General features: G+C 40.9%; 1 protein-coding gene across 1 annotated transcript in view; it reads left to right on the forward strand.

The window, feature by feature from the left end:
* The first annotated feature begins 8,563 nt into the window (after positions 1-8,563).
* Positions 8,564-20,424, forward strand: part of LOC122447235 (ATP-binding cassette sub-family C member 4-like) — a 151,847-nt gene continuing 139,986 nt past the window's right edge. Inside the window, exon 1 of the mRNA XM_043477771.1 lies at positions 8,564-8,602. Coding sequence (XP_043333706.1) covers positions 8,564-8,602 — 39 coding nt within the window. The remainder of the gene's footprint in view (positions 8,603-20,424) is intronic.

The raw sequence follows: 20,424 nt of genomic DNA on the forward strand, positions 1-20,424 counted from the left end.
AGTTTGATGAGATTTGGTAATTTTATACAATAACTACAGCCTCAAGCAAGATGTAGAACACCCCAAAGGTGTGGTGCATCCTTCTGGCAACCTAAACTGCCTAACAAGTTTATCTCTTGTAGTTTTTTCTTGATTTTTTTTTTAAATCTTTATAGTCCTGCCTTTCATCAGCCTGAGAAGTGTCAACTAGAAATCCATTCAGATGTGTCAAGGGAATAAGTTGCCTTTCTGAGTCTTCCAGGGGTCCCCTGATCATTTTGACCACCCTTTCTCTCTGTTGACATGAAACAAATAGGGTATCAGATATTTCTCCAGAAGAGATAGGCTTATGGGATCATCATAGCATTGTAGTTTGAGGTTTACAATTGTGGAGATTCAGATGCAAGTCCCGAAAGGGCAAGGGAAAGAGATCACTATCATAGATGGAAAAGGAAGTTGGGAGGTCTGTTAAACAAAGAGTCCATGGTTTTTCACTGCTGAGTCTTTGTCAGGAAAGAAGCAGCATCTTTGTTCTTCCTGTCAGGCTCTGCCATTGTAATCGCCTCTGTCAATTATCAGAGGATTTTCTACTGGGGCCCAATGGGATTACTCAGGATCTCTGTCGTGGTGACAGCTGTTCTTTGTCTGGTGAGATGTTGTCCTGTTTAGAGCAACACTGTCTTCTCAGGTGATCCCCTCAGCAGCCTTGGGAGGTGTTGTCTCCACATGTTCTCCTCATTTTCCAGAGGCTAATACTGAGACATTATGTGGCTAGTTCATGGCCATACAACCAGAAAGTGATAAAGTCTAGACTCTAACACAAGAAGATTTCCAAATGAGGTGCATGATGTGCAATTTTTTCTCATTACATTTTTAAAAATTAAGGAAAATGCACACAGCATAAAATTGACCATCTTGGCCATTTTAAAGCATATAGTTTAGTGTTGTTAAGTACATTCACGTTATTTTGCAAACAATTTTCAGAACTCTTTTCATCCTGTTCTAGTGTGGGGGCAGAGTGTCATCATCTGGGCATGTTCCAGTGCTAATTCCCTGAGTGTTTTCTGTGGGGAATGACTGTAGCGTAAATGGCCTAACATGTTTCAAACCTGTTTAGTGGTAAAGCTCACAGACTTATACTTTTGTTTTGGAAGGAAATTGAGATATAGTAAGGCATATTAAGCACCACGGAGATGCTGACCTGGAGTGGAGAAGTGGAGCGGGTGGGCACAGCTGAGGCCCTGAGTCCTCAGTGTCATTGTTGGGATTAGGATCCAGTCTTCTGACTCCTGGATTGGGATTCTTTGGAGGTGCCGACCTACCAGAGTTTGCAAAAGCTGAAGCTCAGTCTCTCTTATTGCTTCTTTAATGATTCATGGACATTCATACATTCAATAAACAATTCTTGAGCATCAACTCTGAACAAATATTTCCCTAGGAATAAAGGAAAAAAAGAAATGTGGTCTCTGGTTTCACAGGTTATTATTGTCCCAACTTGAAAATTTCCTTACCCTGGCAAGGTCAGGAAAATGGTGTTAATCTTTGGGCTATCTCTACATTTTATTACCATTTAAATAATGCCTAATGGATTTGAACAGAGTTTGAGGGTTATCCTGTGTATAGTTACTGTTTTTTTCCTTTTATAATAAGTGATTTGCAGAGAGAGAATTTGAGATTATATGGATACCATCTTCCACGTCAAACTTTCACCCACTGGTTTTAACTTCTATTGATAATTTTCTGATTCCACTGCTCCCCTTATGTTTGTTTGTGTCTGTTTGCAAGAGCATTCCTCTCTCCTGTTTATGTAGCAGTACTGATTCATGGATCCTTTTATTATTTAATCTGTTGTGGTTCATTGCTGTTTATTTGTTTTGATTCTCAGTGTATCCCAGATTCGTCTAGCAAAAGCCATTCAACCTGGCTTCTCTGTCCTTTCTACACATCCTCATGGTTCTTTCAGGGCTTCCTAATTTTATGGTGCAAGTTGTCCCATCTTGGACTTTTTCTGCCTGTTGGTCTCAGCCTGTAGTCCATGAGGCTTTTGCTGGGAATGCCTGGGGCTCTGCTCATCAGGGCTCATACTAGTTATGAGCAGACCCCACAGAAATTCTCCTTTTGGAGCCAATGTTGTGGCTGGACTGGCTCTTGTGGTTCTTATGATTGTGAGACACGTGTCAGCAACAACCATCAGGGGACTTTGAAATGATGAGGTGTATTACTCACTCACATGTTGTGGAGGGTACCGGGCACACCTGGGGTGACACAGGTCCTGGATAGAGAGAGGGCATGTGAGTAAGTCTGGACCTGGGGTTCTGCCTTTTGGGGGTTGAGGGTGGGGTGTCAAGGGTTTTGAAAGTTCACTCTTTATTGGTGAATTTAAAACACAGGAGCGGGAAATAAAATGTGAGAAGGGAGAAGCAAGCAGTCAGAAAGATAGTCTGTTATCAGGTCAACCAGAGCTTTCTACAAGCGGGAACTTCATGGGTGGGGTGGCCTGGCTCTTTATCTAGTTGTGTAGCTGGCACGTGTTCATTGGAGGTGGCTGTCTTTGACATGGATGTCTCCAAAGCTTAATGTCTGGCCTTTATATTACAATCAAAAAAGCTAATTATCAGGTGCTTACATAAACTGCTCCGACCTTGGAACCAGCCATTTCTTCAATGAGGAGCCTTGGTTCCTTTTAGGGAAGAAGGGTATCAAAAAGTTAAGATCTGGGTGAAGGAGGCCAAAAGGCACAAATTTCCAGTTATAAAATAAATAAGCTATGGAGATGTAATGTCTGGTGTGGCAACTATAGTTAATAATACTCTATGCATATTTGCAAGCTGCCAAGAGATTAGACCTTAAAAATTCTCACCACAAGAAAGAAAATGTAATTCTGTATGTTAAAAAAAAAAACAGAACCCCAAGATCTAAGGACTGGAATGCTCTTTGCTACCAGTATGTCATTACTTCCAGGGCCTCTCATTGTATAGAATTAGGGTGTATACATGTGTGTGTGTGTAAACACATATCTAATTATTTTTAAAATTATTTTAAGAGGATAATTACTTTACAATATTATAATGGTTTTTGTCATACATCACCATGAATTGACCCCAGGTATATGTGTGTCCCCCTGATCCTGAACCCACCTCCCACTTCTCTTCCCACCCTATCCCTCTGGGTTGTCCTAGAGCACTGGCTTTGGGTGCCTTGTTTCATGCATCAAATTTGCACTGGCCTTCTATTTGACATATGGTAATATACATGTTTCAATGTTATTCTCTCATATCATCCCACCCTTGCCTTTTCCCACTGAGTCCAAAAGTCTGTTTTTTACATCTGTGTCTCCCTTGCTGCCCAGCATGTAGGGTCATTGGTACCATCTTTCTAAATTCCATATATATGTGTTAATACACAGGATTTGGCTTTCTCTTTCTGACTTACTTCAGTCTGTATAATAGGCTCCAGGTTCATCTACTTCATTAGAACTGACGTAAATGTGTTCATTTTTATAGCTGAGTAGTATTCCACTGTGTATATGTACCACAACTTCCTTATCCATTCATCTGCTGATGGAGATCTAGGTTGCTTCCATGTCCTAGCTATTGTAAATAGTATTTCAGTGAACACTGGGGTACATGTGTCTCTTTCAGTTCTGGTTTCCTTGAAGTGTATGCCCACCAGTGGGATTTACTGGTTCATATGGCAGTTCTATTTCCAGTTTTTAAAGGAATCTCCACACTGTTCTCCAATAGTGGCTGTACCAGTTTGCATTCCCACCAACAGTGTAAGAAGGTTCCCTTTTCTCCATACCCTCTCCAGCATTTATTGTTTGTAGACTTTTTTGGTGATGGCCATTCTGACCAGTGTGAGATTATACCTTATTGTGTTTTTGATTTGTCTTTCTCTAACAGTGAGTAATGTTGAGCATCTTTTCATGTGTTTATTAATCATCTGTATATCTTCTTTGGAGAAATGTCTATTTTGGTCTTTTGCTCACTTTTTGATTGGGTTGTTAGTTTTTCTGATGTTGCGCTGCATGAGCTGCTTGTATATTTTGGAGATTCTTTGTCAGTTGTTTTGTTTGCTATTATTTTATCCCATTCTGTTTTTTCCCCCATTTATTTTTATTAGTTGAAGGCTAATTACTTTACAATATTGTAGTGGTTTTTGCCATACATTGACATGAATCAGCCATGGATTTACATGTGTTCCCCATCCTGAACCCCCCTCCCACCTCCCTCCCCATCCCATCCCTCTGGGTTATCCCATTCTGAAGGCTGTCTTTTCACCTTTCTTAAAGTTTACTTTGTTGTGCATAAGTTTTTAAGTTTAATTAGGTCCTTTTTGTTTATTTTTATTTCCATTATTCTGGGAGGTGGGTCATAGAGGATCTTGCTGTGATTTATGTTGAAGAGAGCCTGTCTATGTTTTCCCCTAAGAATTTTATACCTTCTGGTCTTGTATTTAGGTCTTTAATTAATTTTGAGTTTATTTTTATGTATGGCGTTCGATAGTGTTCTGGTTTCATTCTTTTACATGTAGTTTACCAGTTTCCCCAGAACCACTTGTTGAAGAGACTGTCTTTTCTCTATTGTATATTTTTGCTCCTTTGTCAAAAACAAGGTGTCCATAGATGCATGGATTTATCTCTGGGCTTTCTATTTGGTTCCATTGATCTATATTTCTGTCTTTGTGCCAGTATCATACTATCTTGATGACTGTAGCTTTGTAGTGTAGTCTGAAGTCAGGCAGATTGATTCCTCCAGTTCCATTCTTCTTCCTCAAGATAGATTTGGCTATTTGAGGTCTTTTGTGTTTCCATACAAATTGTGACATTATTTGTTCTAGTTCTGTGAAAAATACCATTGGTAGCTTAATAGGGATTGTGTTGAATCTGTAGATTGCTTTGGATAGTTTACTCATTTTCACTATATTGATTCTTACTCTTCCATTTCTCTCTTCTTCTTCTTTTTTTATACAAAGCTCATGAATTAGGACTTAATTAGACAGATATGTGTGATTTGTATATCTGCGACTCTCCATTTCTCTTAATTTTTAACAGGTGGCTAACCCCCTTGTTTAAAATTGGTCACAAACGAAGATTAGAAGAAGATGACATGTACTCTGTGCTTCTGGAAGATCGCTCTCAGCACCTTGGAGAAGAACTACAAGGGTGAGCACAGGCAGCAGGGAGAAGGGGAGGAAGACTGAGAATTTCCACGTGTGGCTAAAGTTGGGTTGGGGGGAGCTTTGCCTTCCTCTGGGTTCTCCTGAGCCTCCTTCCCCTGACACGGCACACTCACTGCCCCGTCAGGCTGACCCTGGGCTTAACACACTTTGGAACCTGGGGAGTCTGTATTCTCTGTGCATTTGTGGAAGTGGAGAGAACCTGCAGCCACAACCCTGGAGGCTGAACTCTGTCCCTGGACGTGGGGTCCCTGGAGGAGGGGGTCTGCCCTCCTGAGCTGCTCATGACCCTGTGAATCCAGCAAAGGCTTGGCAGGAACTTATTTTCTGAGACTGAGACTTTTCCCTCAAGGCCTATTTTTCTGGTGCTTCAGGGTCTACACTGCTCATGTTCAGGCACCCAGTTAACAATTAGCCAGCATTTATGGGGCAGCCACAGAGTGCCCTGTAGTAAAGGCTTATCCTCCACTCTGCCACCTCCCTGTTTTGTCTGGTGGACATGTTGTTCTTTTATTTTATTTTTAAATTTATTTGAGTTGGAGGCTAATTACTTTAAAGATGTAGTGGTTTTTACTGTACTTTTTTCTCATCACAGGTACTGGGATCAAGAAGTTTCGAGAGCTGAGAAAGACGCACGGGAGCCTTCTTTAACAAAAGCAATCATAAAGTGTCACTGGAAATTCTATTTAGTTTTGGGAATTTTTATACTTCTTGAGGTTAAAGCTTTTATATACTGTGCATTGCTTTTTACTATATGCAGGTCAGTACTGAGATGGATGGGACCTGTGGGGAGAGAGGCCAGTAGTTTAAGATCAGAGGATAAAATGTCTAGAAATCTTGATGTAGCCCAGCATTTGTGTTTATCTTTAGGATGGACAGATGCTTAAAAGACTGGACCTCCAGGGATTAACTATTTTCCTTTTAATGGATTAAAACATAGTGTTCTGGAAGGAAAAGACATTTTATACCATATACCTCAGTTCAGTTCAGTCGCTCGGTCATGTCCGATTCTTTGCGACCCCATGAATTGCAGCACGCCAAAACTCCCTGTCCATCACCACCTCCCGGAGTTCACTCAAACTCATGTCCATCGAGTCGGTGATGCTATCCAGCCATCTCGTCCTCTGTCTCCCCTTCTCCTCCTGCCCTCAATCCCTCCCAGCATCAGGGTCTTTTCAAATGAGTCAGCTCTTTGCATCAGGTGGCCAAAATATTGGTGTTTCAGCTTCAACATTGGTCCTTCCAATGAACACCCAGGACTGATCTCCTTTAGGATGGACTGGTTGGATCTCCTTGCAGTCCAAGGGACTCTCAAGAGTCTTCTCCAACACCATAGTTCAAAAGCATCAATTTTTCGGCACTCAGCTTTCTTCACAGTCCAACTCTCACATCTATACATGACCACTGGAAAAACCATAGCCTTGACTAGATGGACCTTTGTTGACAAAGTAATGTCTCTGCTTTTCAATATGCTATCTAGGTTGGTCATAACTTTCCTTCCAAGGAGTAAGCGTCTTTTAATTTCATGGCTGCAATCACCATCTGCAGTGACTTTGGAGACCCCCAAAATAAAGTCTGACACTGTTTCCACTGTTTCCCCATCTATTTGCTATTTCCCCATCTAAAGTGATGGGACCAGATGCCATGATCTTAGTTTTCTGAATGTTGAGCTTTAGGCCAACTTTTTCACTCTCCTCTTTCACTTTCATCAAGAGGCTTTTTAGTTCCTCTTCACTTTCTGCCATAAGGGTGGTGTCATCTGCATATCTGAGGTTATTGATATTTCTCCTGGCAATCTTGATTCCAGCTTGTGTTTTTTCCAGCCCAGCATTTCTCATGAGGTACTCTGCATATAAGTTAAACAAGCAGGGTGACAATATACAGCCTTGAGGCACTCTTTTTCCTATTTGGAACCAGCCTATTGTTCCATGTCCAGTTCTAACTCTTGCTTCCTGACCTGCATACAGGTTTCTCAAGAGGTAGGTCAGGTGGTCTGGTATTCCCATCTCTTTCAGAATTTTTCACAGTTTATTGTGATCCACATGGTCAAGGGCTTTGGCATAGTCAATAAAGCAGAAATAGATGTTTTTCTGGAACTCTCTTGCTTTTTAGATGATCCAGGGGTTGTTGGCAATTTGATCTCTGTTTCCTCTGCCTTTTCTAAAACCAGCTTGAACATCTGGAAGTTCACTGTTCATGTACTGCTGAAGCGTGGTTTGGAGAATTTTGAGCATTACTTTACTAGCATGTGAGATGAGTGCAATTGTGTGGTAGTTTGAGCATTCATTGGGATTGCCTTTCTTTGGGATTGGAATAAAAACTGACCTTTTCCAGTCCTGTGGCCACTGCTGAGTTTTCCAAATTTGCTGGCATATTGAGTGCAGCTTTTTCATAGCGTCATCTTTCAGATTTTGAAATAGCTCAACTGGAATTCCATCACCTCCACTAGCTTTGTTCTTAGTGATGCTTTCTAAGGCCCACTTGACTTCACATTACAGGATGTCTGGCTCCAGGTGAGTGATCACACCATCATGATTATCTGGGTCGTGAAGATCTTTTTTTGTACAGTTCTTCTGTGTATTCTTGCCACCTCTTCTTAGTATCTTCTCCTTCTATTAGGTCCATACCATTTCTGTCCTTACCTAGTATGGTGTAAAAGACATTTTATACCATATTAGGATATTATTGGTGCTCAGTAAATGACATAAATGCTGAAAGTGGCCCTTGACCAAAAGAATATCCTACAAACTCAAGAAATGTGGTTGGAGGAAGCAAACTTGGACCAGAGCCTGAATAACATAAGATATTTTACAGGTGCTCAGCAAGTAATTGTTAAATTGCTCAATTTACATCTAATAAATGCTTTCCTAAGACGGGATCATCACCTCTCCCCTTCCTGTGAAGCAGAACCCATGGTCCTCCATCTGGGTTGGAGCCCAGATGGAGGAGCTCCCAGGAGCACACCCTTCCCTGAGCTGCCTCCTGCCCTGTAGGCTGGGTCACCCAGGCCAGAGTTCCCTGTGATGAGGAGCTCCAGCTTCATCACTGAATTGCGGAGACTCCATGCACCATCCATGCTGGTTTCTGTCCCTGGATGTGGGGTTGGTTTCCTGCTTGAATGGGGATCCTGGTAGCCTGGCATTTGCAGAAGATGTAGGAGGGGAAGTGCAATAGAAAACCAGAGACAGAAAGCAGTGAGGTCAGTGACCTTAATGACCCTGAAGATTCTGAGTCAAGATCCTCCAGAGAGACAGTTCCAACCTGGGGACACAACGCCATCAGCCCACATATTCTGGCTGAGCCTGATCAAGGTCTGCAGACCCACTTGGGTGGCTCATGCTCTCAGTGGTCCCTTAGTGCTGCCATAGGGACATAGGTGGCCTGTGAGTGTGTGAGAGCAGGAGGGATGGAAGATGCAAGTGTTGTGAAAGGGGTGGAGAAGTTGGTGAGTTGTCATCAGTCCACTGTGTTGGGGATAAAGTGGGTGGGCCAGGTGGTTTAGAGTTGGGGGCTGTGACTCTTGTTTAAAGGCTGTGTTGTACCAAAGGGCACTGTGGGCAGCAGGCAGCAGGGTAGGTGAAGTCTGCCCCACACAACTGGAGAGGCCAGAGACTCTGTCAGCTCACAGGTGGCTGAGTGGTCCTGGGAGATGGAGACCTTGATGACAAAGGTGGGCTGACCATTGTGTCAGATAGTGGGGACAGGTATGTGGGGTGGATTGCCAACTTTTAGAGGGCATTGACCACTGAGATACTGCAGTGCCTTGTGAGGGCAGGGTGGAGTGTTGATTTCAAAGTTGTCCAGCCCCAGTAACACTTCTGCTGGGGATCTAGGAAGGCCAGGCTTGGGGCTGTATAAAGTGCAACTGGTAGAGCCCTGGCCCCTCTTTCAGGAGGTTGGTTGTTGGGTGGTCATGGCAGAGAAGTGGGAAGTTGAGGACCTGGTAAATGTGGGGGCTCATCTTCTGTAGTATTAGAAGTACTAGTAGTGGAGAACAAGATGGCGGAGGAGTAGGTGGACCTGGACTACATGTCTTTCCATGGATACATCAGGAATACAACTTCAGACACAGAAATGCATGCAGAACAGCAGCTGAGAGTAGACAGGAGTACCTGATGAGTGGAAAAGAATATATAGACCCCACGCAAAACTCGAGATCAAGACCTCAGCCTTTGGAGTGGGTGCACTGACTCCAAGACCCTAGCCGACCAGAGAACTAACCCTAGGGAGTATCAAATAGTGAGAACTCACACAAAGGAAACCACTTGAATACAAGACCCAGCATCACCCAACCACCAGTAGCACCGTGTGCAGGATGCCTCATCTAAACAACAAACAAAACAAACATACAAACCCAATCATCAGCAGACAGGATTACCACCTCACTCATCATTGCTCATCAGAGGAAAAACAAACAAACAAAAACTCAGCACAAATTTCACCCTATACGAAGCTTACACAAACCACTGGACCAACCTTAGGAGGGCAGAAAATAAAAGGAAGAAAGAATTCAAACCTGGGGAAAGGAAAGCTCAAACACAATAAGTTAAAAAAAATGAAAAGGCAGAAATATACTACACAAATGAAGAAACAAACTAGAAAAAACAGAAGTCCAAATAAGTCAAGAGGAAATAGGCAAACTCCCTGAAAAAGAATTCAGAATAATGATAGTAAAGATGATCAAAAACCTTGAAAACAAAATTGAGAAAATGCAAGAATCAATTAACAAAGACCTAGAAGAATTGAAGAATAAACATACAGAGACAAACAACACAAATACTGAAATTAAAAATACTCTAGAAGGAATCAATATCTGAAGCAGAAGAATGAATCCGTGAGCTGCAAGATAAAATAGTGGAAATAACTTCTGAAGAGCAGAATAAAGTAAAAAGAATGAAAAGAACTGAGGATAGTCACAGAGACCTCTGGGACAATATCAAACGCACCAACATTCGAATTATAGGGGTTCCAGAAGAAGAAGAAAAATGATATGAAAAATTTTTGAAGAGATTGTAGTTGAAAATTTCCTGAACATGGTAAAGGAAACAATCAATCAAGTCCAAGAGGCACAAAGAGTCCCATACAGGATAAATGCAAGGAGAAACATGCCAAGACACCTATTAATCAAACTAACAAAGAGTAAACACAAAGAAAGAATATTAAAAGCATCAAGGGAGAATCAGCAAGTAACGTAGATCTTTCAGCAGAAACTCTGCAGGCCAGAAGGTATATTTAAAGTATATTTAAAGTACTGGATATATTTAAAGGATATATTTAAAGTACTGAAAGGGAAAAATCTACAGGCAAGATTACTGTACCCAGCAAGGGTCTCATCCAAAACTGATGGAGAAATCAAAAGCTTTTCAGACAGGCAAAAGTTGAGAGAATTCAGTACCACCAAACCAGCTTTACAACAAGTGTTGAACAGACTTATATAGTCAAGAAATACAACAGAAGAAAAAAGATCTACAAAATCAACCCCAAACAATTAAGAAACTGGCAATAGGAACATATATATCAATAATTACTTTAAATGGATTCAATGTTCCAACCAAAAGACACAGACTGGCTGAATGGATACAAAAATGAGACCCATATATGTGCTGTCTACAAAAAACCCACTTCAGCCCCAAGAATACATATAGACTGAAAGTGAGAGGATGGAAAAATATGTTTCATGCAAGTGAGAAGCAAAAGAAAGCTGAAGTAGTAATCCTCATACCAGACAAAGTAGACCTTAAAATAAAGAAGATTACAAGAGATAAGGAAGGTTACTATATAATGATCAAGGGATCAATCCAAGAGGAAGACATAACAATTGTAAATATCTGTGCACCCAACATGGGAGCACCTCAATACATAAGACAACCGCTAACAGACATAAGACAACAGCTAACAGACATAAAAGGAGAAGCTGACAGTAACACAATCATAGTAGGAGACTCTAACCCTCCACTCACATCAATGGACAGATCATCAAAACAGAAAATTAATAAGGAAACACAAGTCTTAAATGATACATTAGATGAGATGGATCTCATTGATATCTTAAGGACATGCCATCCAAATGCAGAAGAATTCACCTTCTCAAGTGCACATGGAACATTCTTCAGGATAGGCCACACCTCATGTCACAAATCAAACCCCAGTAAATTTAAGAAAATTGAAATCGTATCAAGCATTTTCTCTGACCACAATGCTATGAGACTAGATATCAGTTACAAGAAAAAAACAAAAACAAAAACTCTAAGAAACACAAACGCATGGAGATTAAACAATACGTTTCTAAATAACCAACAGGTTACTGAAGAAATCAAACAATTTCTAGAAACAAATGACAGTGAAAACACAACAACTCAAAACCTATGGGATGCAGCAAAAGCAGTTCTAAGAGGGAAGTTTATAGCAATATAATCCCATCTCAGGAAACAATAAAAGCATCCAATAGACAACCTAACTTTGCACCTAAAACAATTGGAAAAAGGAGAACAAGAAAATCCCCAAATTAGTGGAAGGAAAGAAATCATAAAGATCTGAGCAGAAATACATGAAAAAGAAATGAAAGAAACAATAGTAAAGATTAATAAAACTAAAAGCTGGTTGTTTGAGAAGATAAAATTGGCAAACCTTTAGCCAAACTCATCAAGGAAAAAAGAATCAAATAAAAAAAAATAGAAATGAAAAAGGAGAGGTTACAACAGAGGATGCAGAGATATGAAGAATTATAAGAGATTACTATGGATAACTATATGGCAATAAGATGGATAACTTTGAAGAAATGGACAGATCCTTAGAAAAGTTCAATCTTCCAAGACTGAACCAGGAAGAAATAGAAATTATGAACAACCCAATTATAAGCACTGAAGTTGAAGCTGTGATCAAAAATTTCCCAAAAAACAAAAGCCCAGGACCATATGACTTCAGAAGAGAATTCATCAACATTTAGAGAAGAGCTAATGCCTATCCTTCTAAAACTCTCAAAAAATTGCAGAGGAAGGAGCACTTCCAAACTCATTCTATGAGGCCACCATCACTCTGATACCAAAACCAGACAAAAACAACACGAAGAAAACTACAGGCCAATATCACTGATGAACATAGATGCAAAAATCCTCAACAAAATTTTAGCAAACAGAATTCAGCAACACATCAAAAAGCTCATACATCATGATCAAGTTAAGTTTATTTCAAGAATGCAAGGATTCTTCAATATAAGCAAATCGATCAATGTGATACACCATATAAACAAATTGAAAGATAAAGACCATATGATCATCTCAATAGATGCAGGAAAAGCCTTTGACAAAATTCAGCACCTATTTATGATTAAAACTCTTCAAAAAATGGGCATAGAAGGAACCTACCTCAACATATTAAAGGCCATATGTGATAAGCCTACAGCAAACATTATTCTCAATGGTGAAAAACTGAAAGCATCCCCCCTAAGATCAGGAACAAGACAAGGGTGTCCATGTTCACCACTATTATTCAACATAGTTCTGGAAGTCCTAGCTACAGCTATCAGAGAAGAAAAAGGAATAAAAAGAATTCAGATCAGAAAAGAAAAAGTAAAGTGCTCACTGTTTGCAGATGACATGACACTGTATAGAAAACCCTAAAGTTAGTATCGGAAAATTACTAGAGCTAATCAGTGAATTTAGCAAAGTTGCAGGATCTAAAATTGATACACAGAAATCATTTGCATTTCTCTATACTAACAATGAAAAATCAGAGACATTAAGGAATCAATCCCATTTACCATTACAACAAAAATATTTAAATATCTAGAAATAAACTTGCCTAGGGAGACAAAAGAACTGTACACAGAAAATTAAAAGACACTAATGAAAGAAATCAAAGATGACATAAACAGCTGGAGAGAGATTCCATGTATCTGGGTAGGAAGAATCAATATTGTGAAAATGACTATACTACCAAATGCAAGCTACAGATTCAATGTGATCCCTTTCAAATTACCAATGACATTTTTCATAGAACTAGAACAAAAAATTTCACAATTAATATGGAAACACAAAAGACCCTGAATAGCCAAAGCAGTCTTGAGGAAGAAGAATGGAGCTAGAGGAATCCACCTTCCTGACTTAATATTATCCTCGTTTTAGAATAGAGGACACGGAGTGCCAAGTAATTCCACAGTGTGCCCATGGTCTCACAAAGCATAAAGGACAGAGGGACATTATATCTCAAGCACTCTGACTTACCATCCTGACCATCTCAATGACTTATAGCTTGTCCAGTGTCAGAAATGCTCATTTTTTAAAAATTTATTTAAAAATTCTTTTAAATTTGGCTGTGTGAATCATGGGATCTTAGTTCTGCAACCAGGGATTTAACTTTGGCCATGGAATGAAAGTAAAGCATCTTAACCACTGGACCACCAGGGAATTCCCAGGAAGCCTCATCTTGAGAGCTTTGTCTACAGTTCTCAAGACACATGCATCCTGAACTTGGCCTGAAGTTAATAAACAGGATGCTAAGAACTTCCTAGAGTAGGAAGTCAGATTGGGGATTGTAATTGAGGGTAGATTCCAGGTGACCATGCACTCTGGGTGCCAGGAGTCCTCTAAGAAACCACCTTTCCTCTCATTACCATCCCTAAGTGGTTTTTTATTTTGTATGGTGGAAGATCTAAACTCAGCTCAGGATTCTCTATCCATGGTTCCCAGACAGTGCTCTGATCAACCACAATGCAGGTACTCCTGGCAGCACCAGTGGGAAGAGGCAGGGCAATGCCAGTCCAAGGTGAAAGGATTTGGGTAGGATTTCAAGGTATGTGAACCTCTGTCCCATGAGAATTGAGAAGTGACAGTAATGCTTGGGGAAACAAGTATCAGGATGATATTGAACCTGGGGCACTTGCAAGTCACCCCTAATTAGAATAGAACAGGCAGCAAGTTCTCAGCAAGCCTGGCCCCGCCCCTTTATACACCTCCAACGGGAATGTGGGTGGGGAGGACAGGTCTCCGCCTGCCCGGGGCCCTCAGGGTGGAGAGGAGGAGCCTGAAACCTCTGCCTGGGCCTGAGTCACAGAGACCACCTCCCCAGGTCATCAGTGCTTCTCTCTGAGAGGTGAGGTCTCCACTGCTGGTGTGTAAGTGGGGTGACCTCAGAGAGCCAGAGTGGGTTTACCCAGCCCTTTTGTTTGAGAGGGGAGGAGAGGCCAGGGGTTATGTCCTCTTCCCAGGAACATTAGAAATGGCCTGGCCTTGTCCAGTCACTTGTTGTTTGTCCAAGACCACTTTTGCTGATGTTCTCTGGTCTAGGTGGAGGCTGTAGGAGGCACATGTTTGTGTAAATATTCACTTTGGAGCTCAGCTGATGGGCAGGAAGTAAGCAGAATCCTCTGAGTCCCACAGTGGGCTTTGTGCCTTGACTCAGGGCTGGTTCCCCAAGAGCTGTAGCGGGCGTTTGCCTTTATTTCTCAACTCTTTCTTCCAAGTGTCCCTTGAGTTTGCTCAACCCAGGAGGCTGAAAAGTGGCTGTTGGTGGCAAAGTTACTGCGGGGTAAGAGCAACCACGGAAGTCCACACAGCAAGGGAGAGGAGGAGGAGGCATTGAGTCAAGCAGAAGGGGATCTGCAGAGCAGAACTGCTGTGTGCACCCTGCTGGTTCTTGAGAGCTTAGCATTAACCATTAGTTGTTAGTAATATCCACAGTGATGTCCCTAAATGATGGGAATGCTTTTCAATTCATTTTTAAAAGAGCATATGTAAGGTTTTATTCCCATTAAAAATGAAAAAAAAAGTATAATTGACTTATATTAGTTTTAGGTATATAGCATAGTGATTTAATATTTGTATACATGATAAAATGATCACTGCAAGTCTAGTTGTCCTCTGTCACCATACAAAGTTATTCCAATATTACTGACTGTATTCCCTATGTTGTACATCGCATTGCCTTATTTATTTTTTAACTGAAAGATTGTACCTTTTAATCTCCCTCACCTATTTCACTCATTGTTGCCACTCCTCCCTTATTCTGTTTTCTTTTAGAAGTCAGGGAAGTAGGTGCCTCTTTTTTTAAGGTTGCATTCATAATGGTTAAAAAAAAAAAAAAAAAAAAACCAAACTGCTTAGAAGTGAAACTTTAAATTGCTGTCCAGAAATGTTGGCTTTTAAAATGACTTTTCTCAAGAGTTGTTCTGCATGGTGGCCTATGAGCAGCACTGAGTTTTCCAAGCCCTTTGTGAAACCAGCCTCTGCCATTAAGAATAGAGCAGGTCTCTTCCCAGGACTTCTGTGTCATAAAAATGATCATAGCTTACACTTGTTTTTATTTATTTATTTATTTTTTTATTAGTTGGAGGCCAATCACTTCACAACATTTCAGTGGGTTTTGTCATACATTGATATGAATCAGCCACGGATTTACACGTATTCCCCATCCCGATCCCCCCTCCCACCTCCCTCTCCACCCGATTCCTCTGGGTCTTCCCAGTGCACCAGGCCGGAGCACTTGTCTCATGCATCCCACCTGGGCTGGTGATCTGTTTCACATAGATAGTATACATGCTGTTCTTTTGAAACATCGCACCCTCACATTCTCCCACAGAGTTCAAAAGTCTGTTCTGCATTTCTGTGTCTCTTTTTCCGTTTTGCATATAGGGTTATCGTTACCATCTTTCTAAATTCCATATATATGTGTTAGTATGCTGTAATGTTCTTTATCTTTCTGGCTTACTTCACTCTGTATAAGGGGCTCCAGTTTCATCCATCTCATTAGGACTGGTTCAAATGAATTCTTTTTAACGGCTGAGTAATATTCCATGGTGTATATGTACCACAGCTTCCTTATCCATTCGTCTGCTGATGGGCATCTAGGTTGCTTCCATGTCCTGGCTATTATAAACAGTGCTGCGATGAACATTGGGGTGCACGTGTCTCTTTCAGATCTGGTTTCCTCAGTGTGTATGCCCAGAAGTGGGATTGCTGGGTCATATGGCATTCTATTTCCAGTTTTTTAAGGAATCTCCACACTGTTCTCCATAGCGGCTGTACTAGTTTGCATTCCCACCAACAGTGTAAGAGGGTTCCCTTTTCTCCACACCCTCTCCAGCATTTATTGCTTGTAGACTTTTGGATAGCAGCCATCCTGACTGGCTGTGTAATGGTACGTCATTGTGGTTTTGATTTGCATTTCTCTAATAATGAGTGATGTTGAGCATCTTTTCATGTGGTTTGTTAGCCATCTGTATGTCTTCTTTTGGAGAAATGTCTGTTTAGTTCTCTGGGCCCATTTTTTGATTGGGTCATTTAATTTTTCTGGAATTGAGCTGCAGGAGTTGCTATATACTAACAATGAAAAAACAGAAAGAAATTAAGGAAACAATATCCATTCACCATTGCAACAAAAAGAATAAAATACTTAGGAGTATATCTACCTAAAGAAACAAAAGACCTATAATAGAAAACTATAAAACACTGATGAAAGAAATCAAAGAGGACACAAACAGATGGAGAAACATACCGTGTTCATGGATTGGAAGAATCAATATTGTCAAAATGGCTATACTACCCAAAGCAATCTATAGATTCAATGCAATCCCTATCAAGCTACCAACGGTATTTTTCACAGAACTAGACAAAGAATTTCACAATTTGTATGGAAATACAAAAAACCTCGAATAGCCAAAGTAATCTTGAGAAAGAAGAATGGAACTGGAGGAATCAACCTGCCTGACTTCAGACTATACTACAAAGCCACAGTCATCAAGACAGTATGGTACTGGCACAAAGACAGAAATATAGATCAATGGAACAGAATAGAAAGCCCAGAGATAAATCCACGAACCTATGGACACCTTATCTTTGACAAAGGAGGCAAGGATATACAATGGAAAAAAGACAACCTCTTTAACAAGTGGTGCTGGGAAAACTGGTCAACCACTTGTAAAAGAATGAAACTAGAACACTTTCTAACACCATACACAAAAATAAACTCAAAATGGATTAAAGATCTAAATGTAAGACCAGAAACTATAAAACTCCTAGAGGAGAACATAGGCAAAACACTCTCCGACATAAATCACAGCAAGATCCTCTATGACCCACCTCCCAGAATATTGGAAATAAAAGCAAAACTAAACAAATGGGACCTAATGAAACTTAAAAGCTTTTGCACTACAAAGGAAACTATAAGTAAGGTGAAAAGACAGCCCTCAGATTGGGAGAAAATAATAGCAAATGAAGAAACAGACAAAGGATTAATCTCAAAAATTACACTTGTTTTTTAGTGTTGGTTTTAGAGTACTTTGAGCTGTTGTGGCTCTCAGTTGTCCCACAATTCCTCGAGGTAAACAAAGACCTGGAGGGCAGGTGGGCACATGATGGGCTTTGGGTCATGTGACTCACAGGTGGCTGACCTCGTTTCTGAAGCCCAGTGTCCTGACTCCCAGACCAGTGTTCTCTGCATTCTGTCCTGCGGCTTCCTCTCCTCCCACAGCCTCCACTGAAACTCAGAGTCAAGAGGAGGTGTTTTTCTGACAACAGCTCTGTGCTCCTCTGTCACCTACTTCCTACAGAGTTTTTCTTTTTTTTTTTCCTGTAGGTGTTACAAATATTTCAAAACTACAAACATTGAATAGGATTGAAGGGTAGCGGAAAGTGTCACCTCAGAAAGTGCATTTTGGCACAAAGATTATTTTTAGCTGATTATTTTTTTGGGAAATAGACATAGGAGAAACTCTAAAGACAGAGCAGATGTTACCCATCTGTGAGGGACATTTACATTGATGAGGGAAATCTCCATTTGTAAAGGTGTCTTCCTCCCAGTACCCAAAAGAGAAGGATGTCTCTAAATCACAGAAGAATCTTGTCAGTGGAAATACTTAAATCTCCATAACAAACCCAGCCATTTTATTTATTTATTTTTTTTTATTTTTATTTTTTTAATTTTTTTATTAGTTGGGGGCTAATTATTTCACAACATTTCAGTGGGTTTTGTCATACATTGATATGAATCAGCCATAGATTTACACGTATTCCCCATCCCGATCCCCCCTCCCACCTCCCTCTCCACCCGATTCCTCTGGGTCTTCCCAGTGCTCCAGGCCCGAGCACTTGTCTCATGCATCCCACCTGGGCTGGTGATCTGTTTCACCATAGATAGTATACATGCTGTTCTTTTGAAACATCCCACCCTCACCTTCTCCCACAGAGTTCAAAAGTCTGTTCTGTATTTCTGTGTCTCTTTTTCTGGTTTGCATATAGGGTTATCATTACCATCTTTCTAAATTCCATATATATGTGTTAGTATGCTGTAATGTTCTTTATCTTTCTGGCTTACTTCACTCTGTATAAGGGGTTCCAGTTTCATCCATCTCATTAGGACTGATTCAAATGAATTCTTTTTGACGGCTGAGTAATATTCCATGGTGTAAAACCCAGCCATTTTAATTTTAGCTGCCTTTCCTATTAATTTCTCATGCAGACCTTTATTTAGCTGGAGATGGTATTTAAGGTGGTGGCTTGGGCCATCTCGGGGAGTTACTCAGTTTTTCTTGGAGATGGTAGAATTGGGCAAGAAACACTTCAAGTATCTGTGGAAATGTAGCAGAAATGTAGCTCTAAGAAGTGAGAGGTGAGCCCTAATGTCAAGTGCTTTCAGGAGGTTGACTTTGACTAACAAGGACTCCACCAAGAAATGTCTGCTTCAGAGACTCCGAGACTCTTGTAGAACTTTGAAATGATTGTTGTGGTATTATTTGGACTGTTTTAAAAATCTTTTACAGTTTCACAGTTATGCAGAATTCTTGTGAAGGAATAAGAACTATGTTCCCAGTTGTTTTCTGGAAAGGCTATTCACTGGGTTATAGGCTGGTGTCAAAGATGAAGGCTTTGTGGGAACAATTTTTTTATCTTGTTTCTGCTATCCAGAAGGTTTAGGAACTAAGATTCCACATGCCTCAGGACCCATCAACTGCAACTCCTGAGCTCACTTGGTGCACCTACTGAAGCCTGCGTGCTCTAGAGGCCCTGCTCTGCAACAAGAGAGGCCAGCGAAACCAGGAGTATGGCTGCCACAGCTAGAGAGGAGCCCTCACTCACCACAATGAGAGAAGGCCCACACAGCAAGGAGGAGCTGTGTGTGTCAACGAAGACCCAGCAGAGTCAAAAATAAAGAAATAAGCAAGCAAGTAAATAAGATTTTAAAAAAGAGCAGACAGAGCAGTGGAAGCTACGAGCCAGGACTGGCATTTGTTGTTCAGTCTCTCAGTCATGTCGGTGTCTGCTACCCCATGGACTGCAGCACGCCAGGCTTCCCTATTCTTCACCACTGGCATTACTCTTTTTTTTTTTTTAAATAATTTTGACTGCACTGAGTCTTCACTGCTGAGCAAGGACTTTTCTCTAGTTACAGTACATAGGCTTCTTACTGCAGTGGCTTCTCAGGTTGCAGAGCACAGGCACTAGGTGTGATGGCTTCAGTAGTCAGCACGTGTGGGCTCAGGAGTTGTGGAGCACAGGCTTAGTTGCTCCATGGAATGGGGGATCTTCCCTGACCAGAGATGGAACCTGTGTCCCCTGCATTTGCAGCCAAATTCTTAACCACTGGACCACCAGGAAAGTCCACAGCATTACTCCTTAATGAGGCTGTTTGCTCAACTGCGTTATTAAATACTGTCTCTCAGCAGAAAAAAAATCAATCAGATGGTAATGAGGTGCCTTTATTTTGTTCTACTTTTTGGTGAATTTGTTGCATCTATCAGTATTCTCTTTAGAGGGTGAGGTTACTCTTATTTCTGTTGTAACTAGAATGGTATCAGGGTCAAAAAGAGAGCTGAGTAACAGGCAACAATGGTTCCCAATCATAAGTTTTAGGATATTTTGGGATGACACATGTTAGTGCTGGGCTTCTGGTAGAGAGCCCTAGGTTTGCAGGCTGCAACACTGCACTGCCCTTGGCCATGCCTGGGCTGACATTCTTGTTTCTCTGTGTAAGCCTCCATATTTCTATCTCAGTGAAGTCTATAAAAAGTATGTTTTACAGTATACAATATGAGGGACTCTTCCATAAGCTCTTAGAGTCTCTAGGGGTGAATGATAGGGTTAGCTAGAAATGTAACAGTGAAACTTTGTGTTCTTGAGAACGGATCCTCTTACTCTGATCTGATCATCCTTGGCACAATTCTTTAGCTTAACAGTATCTCTTCTCTGTAGTAGATGAAGCTTTCTATTACCTTGTGGAAGGTGAGGCAGTTGGTGTATCCTGTGAATATGTGGGTGCAGAACAAGACAGGAGTGT

Source organism: Cervus canadensis, chromosome 9 (assembly GCF_019320065.1).
Source record: "Cervus canadensis isolate Bull #8, Minnesota chromosome 9, ASM1932006v1, whole genome shotgun sequence".
Lineage (NCBI taxonomy): Eukaryota > Metazoa > Chordata > Mammalia > Artiodactyla > Cervidae > Cervus > Cervus canadensis.